The sequence below is a fragment of the Pomacea canaliculata genome, linkage group LG10 (assembly GCF_003073045.1).
Source record: "Pomacea canaliculata isolate SZHN2017 linkage group LG10, ASM307304v1, whole genome shotgun sequence".
Taxonomy (NCBI): Eukaryota; Metazoa; Mollusca; class Gastropoda; order Architaenioglossa; family Ampullariidae; genus Pomacea; species Pomacea canaliculata.
The window spans coordinates 19,027,180-19,051,453 of NC_037599.1; the positions used below are offsets into that span (position 1 = coordinate 19,027,180).

Here is a 24,274-nt window from a genome sequence, read left to right on the forward strand (position 1 = left end):
AGGTGACCAGACGTCCCGCTTTATCTTGTTTGTGATGCTGCATGTTATAAGTTTCATTATACATTCAACTTTTAGTTCTTACAACTATAGTGCCACAGTGAAATTTATGAAGGCAACTGCTTTGGTAAAGAAACTTTCTCAGTTAGATGTTCTGGCCTGGACACATCAATACCTGACTCCAGAGGGCATGGGCCAGATGTGTCAGCCACAATCTTTTGCATCCTGCACAAACTGCATGCATGTATTGGCTGGCATAGGCGTAGATCAAAAGTGAACTTGCTAAATGGCCTCACCCTAATGGCGTATGGAATTCTCGCGATATCCAGCCACTAACAATTTTAAGTCCTGGATATCATGCATTTGTTATAGCTGGGCATCATCAGGCTGGTAGAAGACAAAAGATATGGAGAGCGGCAATCACTCCAAAAACCCTTTCAAAATTGTGTTCATTGTCCAAAAAGCCGTCATCCCTAAGTGTTGTTTCCACGGGCCATGTAGGAGTTTTATGCAAAGCTAAAAAAATATCTTACCAAAAAAGATATACTGATAGTTGAATGAAACATGATTATCGGTGGCGCCTATACATCGAGCAAGGCTGCATTACTGTTGTGAAGCAAAGGAGATATCACAAAATACAATCATGACTTCCCAGGTATTCAAGCAATTATGATCGACTGATGATAGTTAACGAATGTCATCTACACATTTCAGTAAAAAGGATAGAGGCACGAGTGTGGATGTTGAGAGCACAACCCAAACGATATATACACATGTATACACTTGCACGAAAAGAAGACCAACCCTAGACGCTATAAGGGAGAAAGCCATACGGACCGGACACCTCCAATGTACTAATAAATCAGATTACTCTAAACCCAATCCTTCAGCCTAAATCCTGACCGAAACATTTCCGTTCAAAACTGCCAGTATTAATCGTCTGCTCTCGTGCACACAGTCCACCAACGGACGTTTTTGTAGGTGTATTGCTGTCTGTCTGCTGAGACCAACACTCAACCTCTTGCGAGTTCTCCGTTTGTCTCGGCGAGCCTGAATAATGAATATGAGCAAACCGGAAGCTTTGTACACACCCTACTTCGTTTTAGTAGTTAGCCTGAAATGTGAATAAACCGGAAGCTTAGTACCTATCTGCTTGGGAACAAAAAAAAAATTGTTTGCCAGCAGTCCAGTAATACAAGTGCTTGAACCACATGCTCAATTCAGCCAATGGGAGCTAGACCAAGAAGTTGTAGCCTATTTACATTAGTGTCCCTTCTAAGTTGTCGTTGTCAAACTTAATTAAAATATAACAATTAAAAATACATTTGCGAGTATGTGCTTTGGAGTTTTTTCTACGAAAACTATATTTTGGGTTTATCTATGATGTCGGTAAACATAGAATTGATTTACGGTACTATAATGTGACGTCACAGATCCGCCAGCAGACACCGCTAGCCCTGTGATAGTGTGGGCATCTTGGTGTTATTAGGAAATGTTATTTTAGTTATGGCCGAATTTTTTAAGTCAGCACTGGGAATTTTAGGGGGCGGTCAAGCCAGAGATGGTAACGAATTCGTTGGACAAACTGTTGAGCTAGGTAACCAAAAACTGAGAGTCAGACGTCTCATTGCTGAAGGTAAGAAAACCGCAGTTGCATTCAATGGTTTACCCTAGCCTTGTTATGCATCGTCAAACTTTTCATTTCTTTCAGTAAATTGCAATCAAAATAAAACAAACTGAATTTCCAGAGGTTAAAATGGTAAAATATTGTCTATCATTTAATTCATTTTGTTTAATCTCCATTGTTTATGAAATTCATATATCACCTTGTAAATCTTAAAAGACTCAAAACAGCGAAGAACTTAAAATGGCATGCGATTTTTTTTTTCTTTATTTATATTTAATGATTTTCACATGATATAATTTAAATAATGCTAAAATATCGTTTTACTTATTTAATGAAAGATCATTCCGCGAACTAACCCATTGGGTGCTAATTAGTTAAGGTACACGCCCACTTACAGCTGTGAAACTAGGGAAAGTACTGTGCTTTAAAACCTTTTTATTATCTCTCGTTATGCAGTCGGTATGTGAAATTAGCAAGTTTATCTATTTTTGTCTTCTGTCTCACTATATTTTTTGGGTTAATTATAAATAAATTGTCAAACCGTCATCAAGCAGTATATTAACTGCTGTTTTTATATATCATTTCCATATGTCCTTTTATTTTTTAAATTACAAAACAGTGTGACCAGTTCATTTTCCATTATTTCACTTCAGCCTTACCGTTTCTCTTTTTCTCTACATGTTCATTTATTTTGTCAGAAAGGGCAATAATTTTTCCAGAATTATGTATCTAAGAGAAAAGTTCTGAAATAAGTAATCATTTTAATAGTTTTATATCAAATCTTTTCAGTATGCTAGTTGTTGTGTAACAGAAAATATGAAATATTGAGTAAATATTTGATTGTATAGGTGCATGTGTTAGTAGGAGACTGCAAAAGATGAATGCACGACACAGCTAGTTTCTCATTAGTCCATCAATTAATGTTTTCTAATAAATGACTGTTGCAGCTGCTAATACAGCAGATGTTCAGACTTAGAAAGATCAGTGAGGTAGCAATGTGCAAGGTTTATGGGATGAGAATGGGGAAATCTTAGGATAAATTTGTTTTGATTTATGTTCACCTTTATGTTTTTGATGTAAGCAATACTAAACTTCTTGAAGGTTTCTGCAAGAATTTTCTTAAATTGATGGGAAAAATTTGTCATATGTTTGTGGTCCTTCTCAGGCCCCATTGTTCAGAATTCCCTGCCCCTTCTAACAACCCATGATTGATGTGATTTCATGAAATGTTTTATGCGAACAGTCTTGATCAGTCTTATATATGACTGAGAGTTGATTTGAGGTAGGTGATATTTTTGTGCTTGTTTCTTTTTGCTTTTTTTAACAGATGATAATTTTGTGATATCATTTGTTGCCTTGTAGACTTCCATCATCTTCGGTGTTAGTCAAAACTCTTGGACTGATTGAGGCTAACTTTTGAAAATTTTTTGTTCCATTCCATATTCCAGGTGGTTTTGCTTACGTGTTTGTGGCACAGGATGTTAACAGTGGGAAAGATTATGCACTCAAGGTATGTTGCTATGTTTAAAATAAAGGTAAAGGACCCATGGTCTACTGACCATGAAGGCAGTGAACTTAAGAGGTTCACTTATTCTTCTGCGTTGTTCCTGATTTTCTGTAATGGATTTTGTGTGTATGTGTGATTAAAGATTGTAGTGTTTCAGGAAGCTAAGTTTACAATGCATGTATATTGTTGGATTCTTTCTTCTTTTTTTTTAAAGAGACTTCTCGCTAATGATGAAGAAAAAGCCAAGGCTGTGATGACCGAGATAAAATTTTTGGTAAGTGCTTAGTGCTGTAAAGGTGTGAGACATAAACCACAAAAAAGTTTACTAGATACCTTGCACAAATTTCAAAAAAATTTCAAACCAGTTTAACTGGAGAAAGATCTTTATTTTTTTATGTTCAAGAGATAGCTATGACTCTCTCTGCCATAATTCTCTCTAGTTCTTTGGCCTATTTGTCTCACATCTCCTTTTATTTTTTATTTTGTTGTTGCTCAGATTTTCTTTTATCTTCTGATTTTTGGACCAGGAACCAGAAAGAATTTTATTCTTATTTTGGATTTATTGATTAAGTTGTGATCCTGTGACTGCAGTGTGGATGTGTCTGTGATGAACTGTTAAATATTAACTTATCTGTATTCGACCAGATGCAGCAGGTATAATTAGTCTTTTTTCTTCTATACTCTACTTTCATTTTCGGTGTCTTGGCCGGTGATGTAAATGGCAGCTAGCTTCTAGCCTTTATTTTGAAGAGATGCCTACCGGGAGCACTGTGCTTCAGAAAGAGTTCAAAATGACAGCTCTAGGTTATGTCAGTTTCATCCCTCCCCAAACCCTTTTCCAGCTTTAACATTTTAGTTTTAAAGGTTTCACATTAAAGGAATAAAATAATACTGGTCTTTAGGCTTGAGGTAGCATTTGAGTGTGTGTAATATTATGTTGCAGAAAAAACTATCAGGACACCCAAACATAATCCAGTTTTTAACTGCAGCCTCCATTCCAAGAGACCAATCAGACCATGGTCAGGCAGAGTTTTTGTTACTGACAGAGCTATGTACTGGTAAGAAACAAACATTGGTGTAGTAAGTGTTAAAAGCATTTCACTGAGTGTTGGAAATAGCCTTGTTTTTTTCAGTACATGTGGTTCGAAGGCATAATTGAAATGTGTCTGTTTAGTGTGTATATTCATCGTCAACTTGCTGGCATGCCCACCCTTTTGTGATATGCCATCAGCAGACAATGAAACCATTCAGATGTGCTCTTGAAACACATTTGCTCAAGAAACATCTGGAGTTTTAGGACAAAGGTTTCAATGTGGCTGCTATATCTTTTACTGTGTTCAAATTCTGCTGTTTATATTTCATGTAATTAGTGCTCAGAGCATGTCCCTAATGTTGTGGTAGAGAGCTGCACAAGTGTACATTTATTATTATTAAGTAATACAGAGTAAACAAAGGATCCAGAAATATTATAAATGTCATTGATTTTTGTAAGTCTTTAATTCCCTGTGACTAGGTGCAAAAGATAGTTTCCTCACTCTGCTTAAGTTTGAAAGGAATACAAGGCTATATCTTAAAAGAGAAGATGTCCTTAGACTTGGCAGGAAACTGGATACACTATCAGCATTACAAAATGCAAAGCTGCTGTTAAATGTCACAATCTTAACGCATTGAATACATTTATTAGTGGCATCCATCTCAAAAAGTGCATGGAGAAAGTATATAAATCCATCCAAAGTCATAGCACACTCAGACGTCTTTGGACGAGCTGCCTTAAATAACCAGCTTGTTATGGAGGCCTTATTTACCAGTGCTTTTTCTGGTTGTGGATGCATGGTCAGCTTAATTTAGTCGTAAAATGTGACAGATTTTCATGTCCCACATACCACTTGCCACGAGATAATGTCTTTGACTTGGGTTGGTATTAGAGGTCGTAGCGTTATTTTCAAAATTGCATTGAGTCATAGCAGAAGGCATCCATCCATGCTCCTGCTAGCTAGTTATCCTATGCATTGTAAAATGTTCTTTAATTTTAATGGGGGTTTTTCGGGATGGCCAAGTGGGATTGTTTGAGTGGGACTGCTTTAAGATTCAGCTGGAAGAAATGTTCCAGGGAGACTATGTTATTATTGTACAGATGTGTGGTATCCTCATGCATGTGTGTGCATATGGCTTTGTACTTTTGATTGAAGCAGAACATTAATAAACAAAATTGGGATGTACCAAAGAGACAGAACATTGAAATATTTGGCTTAAGCAGGCGCTGGTGCATAGATCTCTTAATTTATCTACAGGTGGACAGTTAGTGGACATACTAAAGACTCAAGCTGGCCCATTATCACCTGACATTGTGCTGAAGGTGTTCTATCAGACCTGTCGTGCTGTACAGCATATGCATCATCAAAAGCCCCCTATTATCCACCGTGATCTTAAGGTTGGAATGTTTCACTGGTCCAATATTTTGCAGAATTTTTATTCATAGTTTTGAGGTTTTGAAAAAAAATTAATTTGATGTGACGTACAAGCATGTCCCTTGTTCATGCACTGCTTATGAAATATCAGTTCAATGCCTGCTTAAGAGTTAAGAGTATAGAAACATGTAAAGATATGTGTAAAAAAAGCACAGCATGAAAAATGTTATGCTATTGTTTTGTAAAACAATTGTTTTGTTAAAGTTGTTACTGAGACAGTACTTCATACCTCCCAAACTTATGCTTAATAAAGTATCTTAGAAAAAGTAGGGTTCTCAATTGACTAGACCCTTCAGGGGAAGAGGAGAGTTGGGAGGCCAAAGCAGACTTGGAAAAGAACAGTAGAGAGCAAGGCAAAGGATACTGGAACCACATAGCCATAAACTGGGTCCCCTGGAGGCATGTTGTTGCAGCCATATGCTCCTCGAGGAGTAACAAGGAACAAGCTAAACATAGCCTATGGGGCTAGATAGCAACCTGTAGTCATCATAGCACAATGAAGGCATAGAAAAATTGCTGTCCTGTTTTGAAAGCATTATTGTTTGTTCTGCCTTGGTTTTTTTTTCTGGTCATTTGTCCCTTATTGTTTTTTGACTGGCATTTTATGAATAGGTAGAGAACCTTTTGCTGAGTGACTCTGGCATGATTAAGCTTTGTGACTTTGGATCGGCCACCACTGAAACATACAGTCCTGATTCCTCCTGGTCAGCCATACAGCGCAGTCTTGTGGAGGATGAGGTGAGCAAGTGGCCAAGGAGAAAGTTGTTATTTGTAGGAAAGTTAAGAAATGTGGGGTTGTTTTTTAAAAGTTGCAGTTGCATATGGAGTAAATCTTTCCTTCATATTTTTCAGTGGGACAGCTTCATAAAATTGATTATAAGGTTGTAGTATGATTTGTTATAAATTGACATTTAACTTATAAATTTTTTTAATAAAATTATAAAGAAGATTGACATTTTATCCTGATTCTCATTTTTTGTTTGCAGCTTGCAAAAAATACAACACCTATGTACAGAGCACCTGAAATGCTGGATTTGTATCAGAATTTTCCAATCAATGAAGCTGGTGATATTTGGGTATGTAAAACAATAAACTATAAAATTATAAAGCAGCATTTCACATACATGTATTTTAATTATAACATAGCAATGGATAGTAACAACAAAAAGAAAAGTGAAAAGATGTCATCAGCAACAGAAGGCTTAGATGAAAATTTTAAAAGTAATGACAGTTTATTTACCCAGTTTGTACGAGGATTTTGTGTTGGTGGGACAAGTATTATCTGTTTACATGAGCAAATATATATATATGCATACACAGTGAGCATGTACGCACGCACATTCATAGATAAACGGAGTGCCAAGTCGTGTTCCTCAGTTTATGGACAGCATTGCCTCGGAAGAAAGTAGAGTAGTACCTTCTGGTCTTTGTTGTCAGTGTCATATAGCATTTACATATGGGCAGAAGCTCATAGAATGCTTTGCCTGGGTGTACAGGGTTTTGAGTGATCTTATTAGCTTCCTTCAGATGCACAGGAAAAGCTTTCTTTAGTAGAGAAATAAGTAACTAAATACTTCTATGTAGCAGTTTGGATTGTGGCAATTTAAATCCAAATGGCAGACTAACTTTGCACAATATGTATCTTTCCTACCAGGGAAGTTACCATGAACTAGCCATATTTTGAGACCTTTTAGTATAAATTGATGCTGCATTCATGAGCTACATGAAATATAAAAAATCTTCTTTGATTAGATAATACATTTTTATTTGCTGAGGCCATTGCAGGTAGAAGGAACAGTTATCAATAGTCAACTTTAGTGACCAAATTTAGGTGAAAAAAAGATAAACATAGATGGTTTGGCTAATGTTTCTGATGAAGCATCTTGCTGCCTACTCTGTTGAAGGCTCTTGGTTGTGTCCTCTTCATGCTTTGTTTTGGTGAACATCCATTTGAAGACTCTGCCAAGCTAAGAATAATCAATGGAAAGTACAGCATTCCAGAATCAGATTCACAGTACACAGTCTTCCATGACCTCATAAGTAAGTTCAGTTTTGCATTAGTCATACCACTATGAAACCAATATTTAATCAAACATATAGAAATGGAAATTTGTTATTTATTTATCCCTAGATATAACATTGGTCATTTACTGGCTGTTGTTAGAAGACTTAATCCTTCATCTTGCAGTTCTGGGCAACCTACATCTCTGAGTACTAAAAGTTAATTTTAAATAATGCATACAATCAGTGAGCATGCAGAAACTTGCTAGTTTGGTCATATGTCCATTGGTTTCTGGCTAAACAAAGTCATTTGTGTGCCTGTAGTAGAGAATATTCTAAAATACTTTATTTTAAAATGTTCGATGGTTGTTGTGACTGCATTGAATTTTGTTCCTTTTTAAGACTTTATAACATCTGTATTTTCTTTTAGGCATCTTGATCAGGCTTTGTAAAGAATAATGTACCTGTCAATATTTTAGTTTACTGCTTTGTAGAGCCTGTAATTCTTTCTTCTATAATTATTCCTTTTTTGTATTTGATTTGAAAATTAAATTGCTTAGAGTTTTTTTCTGAGGCCACCATTTTTTGATATAATTTTCAGTGGGAATGTTGAAAGTGAATCCTGTAGAGCGTCCTAACATAAGTGATGTCATAGATAGACTACATGAGATTTCCGAAGCCAAAGGAGTCGGCTTACGGGAACCATTGTCTTTCAGAGGGGAAATGCCAGGTACACTGGCAGGTGAGAAGTACAGCTTAGACTTTGATTAGAAAGGTAGCATTAAGAATGAGTGGGTGGGTGAGTGGGTGTGCTTTTATGTGTAAAATGATTTTCTTGACCACGACACTAATGTTGGATTATGACTGTAAGGATTCTTTAATGAGCATTTTTTAAAACAAAAATCCATTGCAGGGTGGTTTAGTGTGTCACCTACAATCATCGTTTGCCAGTCTTGTGTCAGTTCTCATATTGTAACATTAAAGATGTACAAAGTACAGAGACGCAGACTTAAATCATAACTTTTCCTTCTGTTACTCAATGACATTTATCAGATGACCTTGCCTCCTTATAGCAGTTTCTTTTGACATTTTGTGATTGTTAATATTGCATCTCACTGCATAGCATAGGGGATAGGGTAAAAATGGGCACATACAAGAAAGATATATTCTTTCCATAAGAAGTAAATTCCCTGCCTTTAATTTGGTTGCAAAATGTCAGTGGGAGTGGGAATAATACTGCTGGCCTTTCATCTTGGAAAATATTGCTTGGTGGAAGAGAGTATGGGAAAGTACTTGATTAGCTGGGACTGAGAAGGTCTCTTTTGTCACAGACACCCAAGAAAGACGATCCTACAACAACAGCCCAGCTCATGGTTACTCTGTAGCTGGAGCTGGAGGTTTTGGTGATGGGGGTGGTTCAGGGCTCCAGGCCAGCGCTGCTAGCTCAGCCTCAGCCATCTTTAGCTCTATTAAAGGGAGTGCTGGCAACTTGGTCAAAAACATTCGTGATGCTTCAACCAAGGTCATGGACACCGTTTCTGCGTAAGGTCCTTTAAGATGATAGAGGAAATGAAAGTATTCACATTGTCTAGTCAGAATGTTTGCATAGCCAGGTGTGAATAGTATGCTCAATATTTTCTCAAATATTTTTTTTCTCCTTATCTGGCCCCAGTATTAGGAATGGCCTTCCTGCATCTCTTCGCACAGCAAAGCTGGTACACACACTCTTCTTTCTGTGTTCCATAACTAACCAGTGTATGTTTATATATGTTGTGCTTGTTTGTACTTGTTTGTGACAACTACATCACACACTGTCCCTGATATTGTGTTTAGCACATAAAGCTCACCTCTGTGTGGTGAACCACACTATACAAATCCTGCTATTATTAAGTCACTGTCTATAAAAATAAAATTATTGTGACTGACTTTTGTGCTTTATTTGCCTTTTTTATAGCCAAAGAACAACACAGGATTTTTAGTTACTGTGCAGCAAAACAATGGAAAATGGGCACTGAAAACACATCTCTTCATTAAGCATTACTCCTAACACCAGTTCCCACAATGCTAGTCCTTTTTCACACCCTTCTCTCCTTCGCTTCTGCTTATTGCTTTTGTCCTGCTCGTCTTCCTTTTGCAAAATCATGATACTCTTAGTCCTTGTTACTTGTTACTTTACATTTTAAAAAAATTTTCTTTATTCATCATCTGTACAGTTGTTTATACTTCTATTGTTCATATGTTTTTTGTTCTTCTGTCCCTGTTATGTTGCTCAAGTCTAATTTTTGTTCTTCAGTACTAAGAGCATGCTCCTTAGGAGTGTGAGTATGCGCTATATATATTTTGCATTTATTATTATTATTTTACTGGTTACTCTTCCAACTATAACCACTCTCAGTTATGACCTGATTTTGGTGGATTTTAGCCAGTCTTAATGAGGTTTTACTGTATTTATATTCTCAAAAGAAGAGCTTTTAGATCTAAGGATATAATAGCTTTTTCTTCTGTAATTTAGGTAGGATTTGTGCAATAAAGCTGTTTCATGTCTTGGAAATGTTATTTTGTTGATTTTTTTTTTCTGTTTTTCTAGGACCATGAACAAGACTGATTTAGATATTTCATACATAACTACAAGACTTGCTGGTAAACCTGTTTTGAAATTGTTGAACGATATGTGAATAGGATGTAACTGAGCAATGTTTACAATATCAACATACACTTTTATGTGCTAAAATGAACCCACTTGCTCAGTAAATTTCAAAATGTAATGCATTGGTTACATATTTGTAGATTGGTTTTTGGTTATTCATGGTTACTGTTATTGAAGGGTGGGGATAGGGAGACATATGTATGTACATAAGCATGTAGAAATATTTATAATTATTATATTTTTATGCTTTTATATTTCTTTTATGTCTCCATCCTAAGTTATCAGACTTTAAAATGACACAAGACCTAAAACAAAAAAAAATTCAATTTTTTTTTCTGAAAGTGATGTCATATCCTGCTGAAGGCGTTGAGTCAGCCATAAAAAACCACATAGATGACGTTCGTACCTTCTTAGAATCTCGTCACAAAGGGTGTTACGCTGTATACAATCTCTGCCAAAGGAGCTACCGTGCAGCAAAGTTTGAAAACAGAGTGAGTGCTGTTTAACATCTGATGTAATATGCTGCATGCTAATGACAAGAATGTCTTATTTTAGGTGTTTCATCATATTCCTTATCATTTTTCAGTTTAGGGTCTTGTTTCTTTCTTTAATGTCTGCCTACTGTGGAAGACAGGAAGGAGGAACAAGAGAAGAAATTGAGTCATATTTATGCATATGAACACATTCCAAAGCATGCTTCATTAAAAAAAAAGTGTTTTGGAACAAGATATATGGGACAGAGAAATAACTTTTTAAAATATTAGTAGTGGGTTGCTTTTAATTATTTTTGTCCTCATGAAGAGAAACATTTAATATCTCCCACAGCATAATACTATGAGGAGCAGTTAATAATTAGTCATTTATGATGATGATGAGTGTTGATCCCATGCTCTTTGCTGTAGTAAACAAAAACAACCCCAAAACTAGTGATTCTCTTTGCTCATTCCCTATATTTGTCATGCCAGGTGTCAGAGTGTGGCTGGGTACAGGGCAAGGCACCAACCCTGACCTTGCTTTTTGCTGTATGCAAGAACATGCACTTGTGGCTGCGGCAGAATCCCAAGAACATATGTGTTGTTCATTGTTTAGTGAGTATTATTTGTGCTTGCATATGGGTTTGCAATTAACCTGCATGAGTGTGTATTGGCACATGCATGAACTTATGCATGTGTGAGTTTTCCTTTAAAAAATATGTTGCAAGGGCATTACAGAAGAAAAAATGAAACGTCACATTAAAAACATTAAAGCACTACTTTTGTGTGAAATTGCTATATAAAGTTATGTTAACATTAAAAAATAGATTTCACTTTGGTGCTGTTTTACTAAAAGGAAGCAGTAGGTTTTACAAAATTATTATTGTTAATTGCATTTAATATACATAATGTGGGCAAGAATCTGTTATTGGTCATGGTATTTATTTTTTTTTAAAAATTATAATAGAATATAATGATAAACCAGTGAAACTAGAGCAAATGTTTTCACTTGCTGGGTCAGAATTTGAGGCGGTTTTTTTGGGTGGGGATGGGGGGTAGAAGTAGGCTATAGCAGTCAGATTCTTACGTGTATGTGTCACAAATCACCTGCTAAGATGATTCAATTAAAGTGTTTCTCACTGCAAGGATGGAAAAGCAAACTCAGCCACAGTAGTTGGAGCATTTCTGGTATTCTGTCACCTGGTGGACAACGCAACAGCTGCCATGCACATCTTCTCTGCCAGGAGGTCCTTGCCTGGCATCACTCCATCCCAAAAACGGCAAGATTCCTAGCATGATGTCTGACTTTGCACTGAGTGCCTCTTTCCCCTAAATGAGTCTGCATCATGATTACTGTTACTGAATGAGAGTGCATGTGAAAGACTGCTTGTCCGTTTCCCTAGGTAGAAGTGGATTGAGGCTATCCATGAGCTTTAAGCCTTCTAGACTGCTTGTACTGCAAATGGCATGAAAATGATGAATCCTTACCACATCATTTATATGAGGAGATTTTTTCATTTTAATTAGGTATGCATAGTAGAAGAGGGAACAAGTATAAGTCATTGTATTTATCACTGTCGTCACATTATGTTCCCTTGTCTCTTTTTACATTTTTCACATATGGATTCCTTTTCATTTGCTTTTTATACAGTTTGACTTAAACTTAATAGAGCAAACCATCCTGCTTGTCTATTATTGCATATTTGTTGAGAGGACCAGAGAAACCAAAAAAAAAGTGAAATTTGCACCAGCTATTAATTTGTTTGTTAATTTCCAGGTATATTGACTACATTGGTCAAATGGTGGCAGACAAACCAGTGCAACCACATCAACGCCCAGTTCTTATCAAAACCATCAACCTGTCTCCAGTTCCCCTGTTCAACAAAATGAAGTGAGTCAAGTTTTCTCAGATCCTAAACATGAATCTGTCAAGAAGTTCTGAGCTGATAGTCTTGGCTGATGCTAGCCTTCATATCTCACAGAAATAGTAAAACTCTTGTATAGGTGCTCTTTATATTGAGCAGACTTTTTGAGTTCGAATTTCATGCAAAGATGATTAAAAAGTTACAGTTACACTAGTTGAAGACGTGCGTCAATTTGTACTGCCTAAAGTAGGAAGGATTTGGAGTTGTTTTTTGTGGGGTTTTTTGGCTAGCCTTTGTTGTTTCGCTACATGATTTGTGTATATTTCAAAACCAGTATTGCTCTTTTCAAAGGAATGGGTGTACACCATTTGCTGAGATATACGTTGGTGAAGAACGAGTGGCCACCACATCCTTGGAATATGAAAAGATGAGGTAGGTTTGTGCAGACTGTTTGGATGTCCTACCTTCCCATACCTGGGCTGACCCATTACTTTGTACCGGACAATAAAAGTTTGGCATTTAAGCCACAAGATCCACTCAGGAAGGGAAGCAACAGAATTTTTAGTTGATTTTTCCTTTTTGGAGTGTGTCCCTTTTACCACAAATCTAAACTTTGAGCCCATTTACTGTATTGATTTTCAGTCATGCTGTGAGGGTTACTAATTTGACTTTTTTAATAAACTAAGGGAAAAAATAAACTTAAGTAATTTTTAAATGTAACACTAAGCATATAAAATATTTAATGATTGTACATTTAACAAATTCTAATAGAAGAAATATTTTTGTGTTTTGCCTTCCACATATTTCCACCATATAAAATAAAGCTGCTTTATGCAGATTCATTCCAAGCAAAGGGATAAAGACACAATACAAATAGAAGGTTATAAAATTAGCATAGATTATATTTCTGATAGTTGAAATAATCAAGATATTTGTTTTTAAGTTTGTGTTAAAATTGCACAAATACTTAAATGTTTTGTTCAGCAATGCTTGCAAAAGGAAGAACTTGCAGCCTAGAATGAGCTTCACAATACTTGGAGGAGAAGTAGTTGTTGGGAAATACTGTTGTCTGTATGCTGAATTAGTCTTGCTGTTCAGGGATCATTGGTGCAAATTACAGAGTATACTTTGAGAAAATGATCAGTATTTTAAAGAAGCAAAGTACTACTTTTAAGAGGTGTGTCATTTGACTTTCAGCAACTATTCCTGCTCTGTATTCTGCATCATTAGATGCTGCTTTATTGTGTTGTTGTGTAGGCAGTACAACATAGGTGATCGGCAAGTGAAAATTCCTCTCAACATCTCTGCATCGGGTGACATTACTGTTGTGCTTTACCATGCTCGTTCAACATTTGGTGGCAAGATACAGGGCAAGGTATTGTTACAAGTTTTTTGTACCCTAACTGTATTCCCTTGGATGTTACGTGCTTAGGATGATCTTGTTAGTAATAAATTTTGTGCAGTAAAAGTGTGTTTTAGTCAAAGCATGTTTAGAAGATAGAAACATTTTTTAATGTGGTATATGTGGGCATAATATTAAAGTCATTGAAACATTTTTGTGGTTTGTGGGTAGGGGGGGGGGGATGAAAAGCCAGATTAATGAATTTCAAATGTATTTGAATTTTCAATTTGGTGTAAATTATTTGAGCATTTCGTAGCATATGTTCCTGTGACAAAAGTTTAACCCCTAAAATGGTTCAAGTGTCATAAGATTAATTTATTACTCTTGTTTTTTTGTTTCTATATTTATTGAAAGCTTGTGGCATGAAGTGTTCATAGATACAGTAAAAAAGATGACTGCTTCTCTGGTTCTTGTGCCTGTAAAAAGTCAGCATGTTACCGAATGTTGGTAAAATCTTGTGGTCTTAAGCATGGAACAAAGTCTTTCATTTTCAAGCAAAATTTATATATTGCTGTAAATCTGTTAGTGTTTCTTAGATTCTTAGCAGATATTTAATAAAATTAGCATTCAGAAAACCATTTTTTGTACATGAATTCCATCGTCTACTAGACAAAAGCGATTATCTTGGTGATCGAAGTTTCTGCGATTTGGGGACAAAGTACCATCATGACCTTAAGAATAAATTCAGATTGCATTAATTGTTTGCAGGAATGTGTTGACAAACACTTTGTGTATGGACATTGTAGAACTTTTTGAGATGAAATTTGAGATTTTTGTGCACCCCGAATCTTTGAAACTTCATAGTGTGATAGAATTCACATCAAACGTGATGCAACCTCAATTGCCTTTTTATTTCATCGGCGATGACACAGTTCTCACATTCACATACAAAACATGCAAAAAACCAACACTCAGAAGGCCAGTATTATCATATGAATCTCCTGAAACCTTTATTCATCCATTGTTGTAATTTCAGATTCAACCAGAAAAAAAAAAAAATAAAGATGTTGAAAGCAATCTTAAGTCCGACTGTATGCCAGAAGCGAACTTTTGTCACAAGCTCATATCCTAGCTTTGTTTTATTGAATTTAGAGCTCGTCACCCTTTCTAAAACTTGCATGTTTTGAGAGTTTTTTCCTTCTTTAGGGTGGTTGGATTTTTTTTTTTTTTTTTAAAGAAAAGCATTGCACCTGTTTAAAGACTAAACGGAATGCAAAGCATGTTGTGGTCTGAAGTTAACTTCAAGTAAGCAATTGCTTTTTACAGAATAGTTCTATTTTGCCAATATCTATTAATATCTGTAAAAATTATGACCCATTTCGCATGATGTTTAAGAGCTTGTCTTTCCACTGTGCAGATCACATCCATGAAGATGTTTCAGCTACAGTTTCACTCAGGCTTTGTTCAAGATGGAACAACATCCCTTAAGTTCACTCAGTAAGTGTGCATAACTTCAAGTCTGGCACTCACATTCCAGCAGATGTGTGTAATCTTTATGTTTTATTATAAACAGTCTTAGTTGAGCATTTTTATAATTAAGAAAAAAAATTTGCTGAAGTAGTGCTGTCAGGATGAAGGCTGGTAAGCACACCATCTGCTTGAATGTTTCAGTATTGAGTTTGTAAAATCACATGAAATTAGTCATAGTGGTGAGTGTATAGCTTAGTGGTTAGAGCAATGGCATCCAAGGCATGCGTGATGCAGCATACTTTTCCAAGTTGACATGTTGGAGTGGGTACCTGAGTGACTCAGTAGAAGGTTAGAGAAAAGGCATTGTGGGAGAAGAGTCATGCGCTCAAGAAAGCTAACCCCAAGATGTACAAGGGATGTAAACCCCTTACTCCCAACGACTGTAAAGTCACAGGATTATCTTTATCTTTACTGATGCATTTGATATCGATATTTAAGTTGCAAATTTCATGAAATATTGTATTACTTTGTCAGATTTGAGCTTGATCACCTTGACACACCTGACAAATACCCAGAGCTGTTTCATGTCAGCATGGATATAATGGTAGCCCCAGTGGCACGTCAAGCCACTGACAAACGCTACCCATGGGAAAACTTCAGCACCGAGAAGCTAGGGCCTCGAATTCTCTTCTCTAGCAAAAATGAGCTGCACAGTGTCATTGCAGAGTTTGGTAAGGGAAGATAACCCTCATCTACCTTGATACTTGAGCACTTAGTTCACAAGTACTTCTAGATTTGAAATGAGCTGTTTTTATAATCTAAATATTAATTGGGGGTTGGGACCAGGATTTTGATGGTGATGAGGTGAGGTGGCACTGAAGGAGACTGGTGATAAAAAAATATTCAGATTATGGATCCCAGTGTAAGGAGCATATGAGGCTTATCACTTGCATGCATCACAATGGTTAAAAAAATATTCAGATTATGGATCCCAATGTAAGGAGCATATGAGGCTTATCACTTGCATGCATCACAATGGTTGTCACTTGCAGATGCTTCAGATGGCTTATCACTTGCAGGTGTGTCAGAGCGGGCCAATAGTAGGCTGAGTAATGCATCAAGTAGGGACTCAGACGTTCCAGACAGTCCTAAGGCCACGCCTACCAGACATCCCAAGCCAGAAGCTGCATCTAATGGCCAGGGCAAGGCACACTTCTTTGACACTCTTGAATGGAATGAAGAAGGCCTCTCAGCACAGGAGGGAGCAGCTCCTGCCATAAGAACAGAACAGCAGGTCTGATGATTTTATTTATTTTATGATATAGTCTTGCTATCATATAAGTAATGCAGTTTAAAACTTGGGAGTGTCTTTTCTTTACAGAACTATTCATAGCATATTTTTATTCATAGCATATTTTAATGAGATCGTTTTTTGTTTGCTCTTTGTGTTGTAGTCATGCAGGTGCATGTATTATAGTTCATCCTTTTTGTGGAGAATGAAAGTTATGATTCTTTTTATTCTTCATGCTTAGACATGATGATGGTAGTTTTGAAACTTCATCTTTCTCCTCGCTAACACCCAAATATTCCATGGATCATTCTAGTTTGATCGCTAATAAATGTGGACATGTCAGTATGTGGTGACAGCTGAATGGGTGGCATGATGGGATTAGGGACGGTTTTCTCATGCTGGTTTGTGGAGAATGAAGAGTGGTAGGGATTCTTTTGTTCACAGACTTACGGTGAGGAGTGTTCCGATTTTTGTATAGGATCCCAGTTATACTATCATGGTTTATATGTGATCCTCAGGTTGCTCTCCTAGATGATGAGTCGGGCGATGAGGATGATTTTTCAGCGCTTTCCAGAGACCGCGCCGGTAGCAATAATGGCAACCCTCCAACAGCGTCCAAGCCACCAGCATCAGGAGCAGACTTTTTCTCTGATGAATTTGACTTTCAGAGCAAAGCAGGCCATGGAGGCAGTGCCAGCTACTTTGACGCAGACTTTGGGGAACCTGAAGCTAGCAGTGGAGAAAATGGCAGGGCAGAGAAGAACACTGTGGATGTAGACTTGCTTAACATCAACAACAACATCAATGGCAGCGTGCAGCCAGATGTTGTAGCAGATCAGATTGACTCGCTTGATCTTGGGGCTCCAAGAAGAGGAGACAGAAATGAGGCACTCAGTAATGTTGACCTGCTTGTTGGCGGTGTCAGTATCGAACCAGTCCCTGCAAGAGCTTCTGGGTTGGGGAAACAGCCAGACCTAATGGGAAGCCTGGGAGAGGAGACATTTGATCCATTTCAGCAGTTTTCCTCACCTGATGCTTCTGTGTCAACAGCCAGCAATCAGAACACATTTAGCCCATTCCAGAACACACAGGTAGTGTTCAGTAAGAATATACAGTCTGAAGTCATTCCACCACCGGTGTCTCACCACACTGTGGCAGAAAGAATTTTCTCCATAGTTACCCTTAGTTACATTTCATTTACCTTTATACAGCCAATCTTACCGCTAGCCCAGCAATAGTGTTGGACGGATGGTAGAAAAATAATGAGTTAGGACAGTATATTGTTTATTTCAAATACAGTGCCTTCTCATTCATCTTAGGCATCAAATGAGAAACAGTTGATATAAGACTTCTGTCTTGCATATGAGTAGGTCTTGAGAAATGACAGCAATGAAGTGGAATTTAATTTTCAGATACATATAAGGACATATTTTGTTGTTCTGTGTATAATTTTCCAGTCTAAAAATTAAACTATACTTTCATGAATAAGAACATAAAGTTTAAGCATGATCTGGTTTTATGTTCCTTCTTATAAGCATTCTGTGGATAACCAGTCATTATAATCTATAAACATGACTCCTGCCATATTTTGCAGCAGCAGTCACAGAAGCCTGAGGGAAGTCTGCTGCAACTGACGATTTTTTGGCGTTCATGGAAAGCGGAAAAGATGACGAAGAAGTAAATCTTTTTGGCTCGTGGAATGCCAGCAACATTCAGCAGAGTGGAGGGGCCAACAGCAACATCTTCCGGCAGCAAAATTCAGGCAGCCCAAGCTTGGTGTATGTTTCTTTCTTGTCCCTTCCTCCTCATGATTTTCTTTGACTGCTTAACATCAGTGGGACCTAGACACTGACATAGACAGTGACAATTACCTTGTCTTAAGCGTGAAATGAGAGAATGAAACACTGCTCAAACATCCCCCAAATTTCCTTTGGTTTGGGGAAGCTGCAAGAACCAAAAATTGGAGAAATCTTGAAGGCCAGAGAGGGATATAAATTTACTGTGGTCTGTGATGTATACACTCTAGCAGGAAACATCAGAGAGGTGCTACTGTCAAAATCTCAGAAAATTCTAGGGCATAGTTGGAAAAAGGAAGAAGAAATAACCCTAGGTGACAAACGACTTTCTAAATCTCTGTGACCAAAGGATGGCATTGAAGACAGAAAGGAAAAGTGAACCCAAATCAGCTTCCAAGCACAGAGAAGTAAATTTTTCCATCAGGAAAGGGATGAAGGAAGCTAGGGAGAACTGGATTGAAGACTGATGCTCAGCTATAGAGGTTATCTATATGGCATGGGGTTATCTCAAAAGGGCATATCCTACCAACTACTCAAAACCCTCACCAAAACAGGTCAACACAAGCTCTGCCATCGAAGACAGCAATGGCCACCTTCTCACAGAAAGCGCTGCTGTACTCAACTAATGGACTAAATATTGCTAAGACCTGCACACCTTCCAGCTAACAACAGATGCCAACATCTTCCAAAACAACGGACTAAAACCAGTGAATCTGCAGACCTACCTGTCCTGCAGGAAGAGGTTGAAAGAGGGGTATGCAGGAAGGAACAAAAGTCAGGGTGCAAACATTGTATCCCCATGCATTCTTTCTTACTATAAAACACAAGACCTGTCCATAGGCTTCATGTTTTCTATTTTACAGAGAGTTCGATAATAAATGTATGCTTTTCTGTTTGTTAACACACAGGTTCCAATGGGAATGCACAAGAGTGCCAGTACTGGCTCTGGTATGAATATGGGTTTGGACAGCAGCCTGCTCTCTCCTGCTGGTCGCGGCATGACCAGCTCCCAAAGCCAGAGCAGCTCGCTTGCAGGATTGGGGCCAGTGCCAAAATCTGACCCTTTTGCCGAGCTAAGTCAGTCATAATCTTATGAAGATCTTATAAAATGTAAAAAAAAAAACCCATCATTTCATTTTGACCAAGTTTGTCACAGTACTTTTTTCTTTTTTTAGTTTTAACAGTATTCTTGGTTCATTTGAGAATAGGATCCAAGTATTTAGTGCACTTAGTTGTTGATTTATTTTTTTAGGTGGTTTGGGAAAGACCTCGTTTAAAGGTGCTTCTGTTCCTAAACCTCAGCAGCCTCCCCAGACACGACCATCTGTAAACCAGCCAGCCCAAGGTAAGATCAGTCTCTAAATTGATTTTGAACTGATCTGTCATTGATCATTGATTTTTCATTGAAAATTACCAAAACATTTTGTTTTTAAATAGAAATAGAAAGTATGCAGTCTGTGAAAATTAAGTAGTAACTTTGGTGGATGAAAAAAGATTTTCCTTTAATGCACCACAGCTTCAAAATGCATTGTTATGGATTGTGACCCTTGGAGCTAGAGCTCATTAGTAATATAATTAGCCCTTCAAAATGGAACCCTATTGGGAAGATACTAATGGTGCCTTAGGTTTTATTGATGATAAGTGTGTGGATGTACATGGGTTTTATGAAGGGCTGCATCCAACATTCAGAGTTACAGCATTTGAATAAAGCTGTGTATCACAAGAAAAAAAAAGAGTAGAAAAGTAAGGTCACACTGTTGATGTGTATGTGTGTTAATGCATGCATGTATATTTGTCCTGGGTGCACACACAGGACGGACACAAGGAGCACCAGGTCAACAACAGCAACAACCACAGCAGCAACGCCCTAACTACAATGTGTCTGGCTTCAGCAGCCCTGGACCTCACAAAGCCACAGCTGGAGGCAGTGTTATAGGCAGCAGAGAGGAGCGGGGACTTCGCAGAAATTTTGGTGACTTTTGTTGCTTATTTGGATGAAAAGACCTCAGTTTTCTGTGTGCTGAGATTACTGATTAAATTGAATTTATTACTTTGAGAAAAATATAGTTTATTGATTTTCTGCTGGACTTTTATATCACTGGCTTTTTTTTGCTATGGATGTCTCCACTGAAACCATTTATGCCAATCATGCAGGTCCACGTCCAAAGGTATCTGAGAATGATTTTAAGGATCTGCTTGGGCAGCACAGCTTCACATCAAAGAAAGATGCAGAACCCAAAACCATTGCCGACATGCGGAGAAAACAACTGGAAGAAGATACAGACCCAGACAAGCTTAAGGTAAACCAATTGATTACATATTGCCTTTGCCAGGGAAAGATTTTGTTCAGACTGAAAGATAGGACTCCTGGATGCATGTAGATATTACTTTATTTATCCCAGAGGGCAGTTTGTTTATGCAGGGGTGGGGTTTAGAAAATATGAGAACTATTTTCATCTACATCTAGTAGAGGATGGTTCCTCTTTACCTGTCCAGGTGATGGAGTGGACTCAAGGCAAAGAGAAGAACATCCGAGCTTTGCTGTGCTCCATGCACAAAGTATTATGGGATGGAGAGACACGCTGGAAACCCGTTGGTATGCATGACCTAGTCTCTGCTGACCAGGTCAAGAAAGTGTACCGCAAGGCAGTCTTGTCCGTTCACCCAGATAAGGTCAGCCTTGTTACCTCCGTGTTGCTTTAACAAAAGGTCTTAGTTTATTCATCATTAAAGCATGATATATTGTTGATGTGTTTTGAATGTACTGATGTATGTTTTAAATGCAGTATTATAGATGTATTTTTTGACTCTACTGATGTGTGGGTGATAAACATTTGTGTATTTTTTTTTTTAATCTCTGTAGTTGACAGGCAACCCCCACGAAGGTTTGGCCAAGATGATCTTCATGGAGCTAAATGATGCATGGGCCAAGTTTGAAGATGAAGGCATGAAGAGTTTGTATCAGTGATGAAGAGACTGGCTTCTGATGCTCTTGTTCATCAGAGGCAAGACAAACACTAGTCTTTTACTTAACACTCGCCAACACCACAGTCAAGGATGGACAACAGCTCACTTTCTTTTCTGCAGTAGCTAGCATTTAAGTGTCCAACACTAAGTAGACTATTTTTTTTTAATAGAGGGAATGGGAAAAGTTTACTGGTATGAATTTGTGTGTATGTGTGGTGGTGCTGTAGCAACAGAGAGATGAGATTGTGATATGACACTGTTACTTTTAGTCGCTGTTGGCATGCCACATTGCAATAATTAAGGAAAAGTGGGATGGATCATTGCGGTGTGCATATGCCTGTCTACATATGTATGTATATGCATGGGTGTGTTTTTACATGTGTGAATGTGCTTATTATTATTCATTACATTCTGAAAAATACCAAGAGACATGACTTTTACATGTGACAGTAAATATGCAGTAACATGAATGTTTAGAAAATAAATGGTCATTTACTTTCTATTACGTTGTGTTCATACTTTGTGTTGTAAGCCCAAGAACATTTTCTTGCAAGTGTCATGGACTTCTCTTTGACAGCAGTTTACTAAATCCCTTAACAATGGTTTTTTTTCTTAAAAACAATATTTCTTTCTTGGAGACTGCAAATTCAAAGCAGAATCTCTTGGTCATTTTGTTCCTATAGACATAGATATCTTGTGCTTATTTGTCTCATCATATTGCACTGGTTTGGCAATGTAAACCAAATATAACACAGCAAAAGCAAGCTGAGTAAGGAAATTTTGTTAGCAGTGATATAATTTTGTTAGAGCAGTCAATTTCCCAGTGTTTTTGTTTAAAAGACTTAAGAAAAATGGAATGACATTTTTCACCTTTCATTTTGCAGTTGACCTGTAAATACTGATTGTTGTATGATTTTTTGTTTTTTGTATATCATGTTCAACATCTAGGTTGTGCTTGAAGAAAACTTCAAAAACTAGGAACAAGAAAGACAAACTTCTTTTTTTTTTAGAATGAGAAAATATTATACAAATTTGGTTTTATTTATACATTACATTAAACCTCTATATAGCCCTCTACATGTGATCTTTTATTACTGTACACAAAATAATTGGGCACAGCCATAACTTTTGATCCTGAGATGTTGGAACGATTGCTACATGGTTGTACTTAACATAAGTTGATTTTCTGGTATTTTTTCTTTGTTTGGCATTCCAATAACTTTCAAAATATATGACATGCTTGTGAACACAGATGAAGATCATGAAAACATTCCTTCCACCTTACCATTATAGGAGGCAAGTGGGTGCTGTCTAATGCACGTGAATTTTTCTTTTTTTGCACCCACTTGTCTATCTGCAACTGTGTGTAAAAATGACCACGATCATTAAAAGTGCACAAGAAGTAGAGAGGTATTGTTAAAGTTAGCTGAAAAATGGGACCCTTGTGGTGCCATTGTTCCCCCCCCCCAATCATGTCCATAGAATAGAAAAAATGTTGAATTTCATGTGCATCTTGATCAATATTGATTATGTTATCAGAGACATCAGTGTCTGGAACAAAATTGTCCTTCGAAAATGATAAATGAACCATGATAGTGTTCACTTCAAAGTGCTTATGAAAGGAATATCAGTGTTTATAGAAACTTTGTAGTTTTGTAGTAATGGTAATGCATCTGGAGATTGTGGGAAAATATAGATTTTACAATAGATGATTATAGACCATCATTTCTTACTGATCCAGCAGTGACTGGCTAGCATTTCGTGCCAACACTTCGAACAGCATAGACAATCGAATGTTTGTTGAAGCAGTGGTGAAGCACACAAATGATGTGCATGCAAGCAGTGAAAATGCTAAAAATATTTATCATTTTGAGAGGAAGTATCACCTTTGTTATTGGCACGGAATAAAACGCAAACCAAAAAAAAAGAATAAATAAAAAAAAAACAACCTCCCACCCTTGCTGTCTGCTGCGTGAAACGGGGGCATAGGCAGATAGTGCATTTTCCCCAACTCCAGATCAGCATGGGAGGCTTTGCTGATATCATCAATGGACCTATTTTCTGCTCTGCACTAACCATTGTAAATACACATAGCACTTAGATCCTAATGAAAGCCAGGTCACATATCAAGATGTCAACAAGTCGCTATCATTGCAACATATACTGATTATTAGAGATGTCAAAGTTTGACAAAACATCTTTGAAAATATTCAGAAATTGAAGATTTTGATACTTCAGTGTGAAGTTCTGCAAAGTTTATCAGTGTTTTATGTGCCAGCTTAAACTCAAGTTAAAAATATGTGTAGTAAACCAACCTTGGAATAAAAATGTGGCATGTCCGAAGTGACCAGGTGGTTATAATCTAAATCTCTCCAGGGTCAAGGAGAGGAGTGCTTCAGATAGACTATGTACTATAGACTTACAAGATAGTGTTGTATTTAGATCTTGTAGTACCATCATTTTGGTGACCAAAAAAAAAAATCACTGCATGTCTGCAAAAAAAAAAAACTGTTTCGTGACATGAAAAATTTCTTACATGACTGTATTAGTTGCTGACTGTGATAGAAGTGGCCTAGAATAGTTGAGTACTTAGGAAAAATATTGCGAAAAAACACTTAGATCAAAGATCTTAGGAAATTCTCTGCAAAATGTTTTGGCTCATGTCTGCAAGTCTGTGAAGGGATATTGCACCAGCTTCCCTGATTATGCAACTAGCCTTTTTAAAATTCACTTTTCTGTCTTGTGAAAGCAGCCAGCCAAGTAATAACAGTACTACTGGTCAAGGCCAAAGACAGCATATGTCCCTTGGTTGACATAGCTGTT

General features: G+C 37.2%; 1 protein-coding gene across 1 annotated transcript; it reads left to right on the plus strand.

Annotated features, from left to right (window-relative positions):
- The first annotated feature begins 1,404 nt into the window (after positions 1 to 1,404).
- Positions 1,405 to 23,932, plus strand: LOC112573774 (cyclin-G-associated kinase-like). The gene is made up of 28 exons (XM_025254368.1): positions 1,405 to 1,633; positions 3,073 to 3,134; positions 3,346 to 3,405; positions 4,075 to 4,189; positions 5,423 to 5,562; positions 6,212 to 6,337; positions 6,586 to 6,675; positions 7,504 to 7,639; positions 8,202 to 8,342; positions 8,932 to 9,142; positions 10,188 to 10,240; positions 10,590 to 10,738; positions 11,213 to 11,335; positions 11,867 to 12,000; positions 12,498 to 12,611; positions 12,937 to 13,017; positions 13,843 to 13,960; positions 15,345 to 15,424; positions 15,932 to 16,128; positions 16,477 to 16,691; positions 17,207 to 17,802; positions 18,364 to 18,466; positions 19,393 to 19,561; positions 19,737 to 19,829; positions 20,298 to 20,456; positions 20,639 to 20,784; positions 20,981 to 21,157; positions 21,348 to 23,932. Exons 1-28 carry the CDS (start codon positions 1,504 to 1,506, stop codon positions 21,450 to 21,452), a joined length of 4,023 nt encoding a protein of 1,340 aa, XP_025110153.1. The 5' UTR covers positions 1,405 to 1,503; the 3' UTR covers positions 21,453 to 23,932.
- The last annotated feature ends 342 nt before the right edge of the window (positions 23,933 to 24,274 follow it).

What these genes read in the sequence shown, in the direction of transcription:
- LOC112573774 (XM_025254368.1), top strand. Translation starts at nt 1,504, where the DNA reads ATGGCCGAATTTTTTAAGTCAGCACTGGGAATTTTAGGGGGCGGTCAA. An exon ending in ACTGACAGAGCTATGTACTG is followed by an intron (nt 4,190 to 5,422) that starts GTAAGAAACAAA and finishes ATTTATCTACAG; the next exon opens with GTGGACAGTTAGTGGACATA. An exon ending in TCAGGCAGCCCAAGCTTGGT is followed by an intron (nt 18,467 to 19,392) that starts GTATGTTTCTTT and finishes GTTAACACACAG; the next exon opens with GTTCCAATGGGAATGCACAA.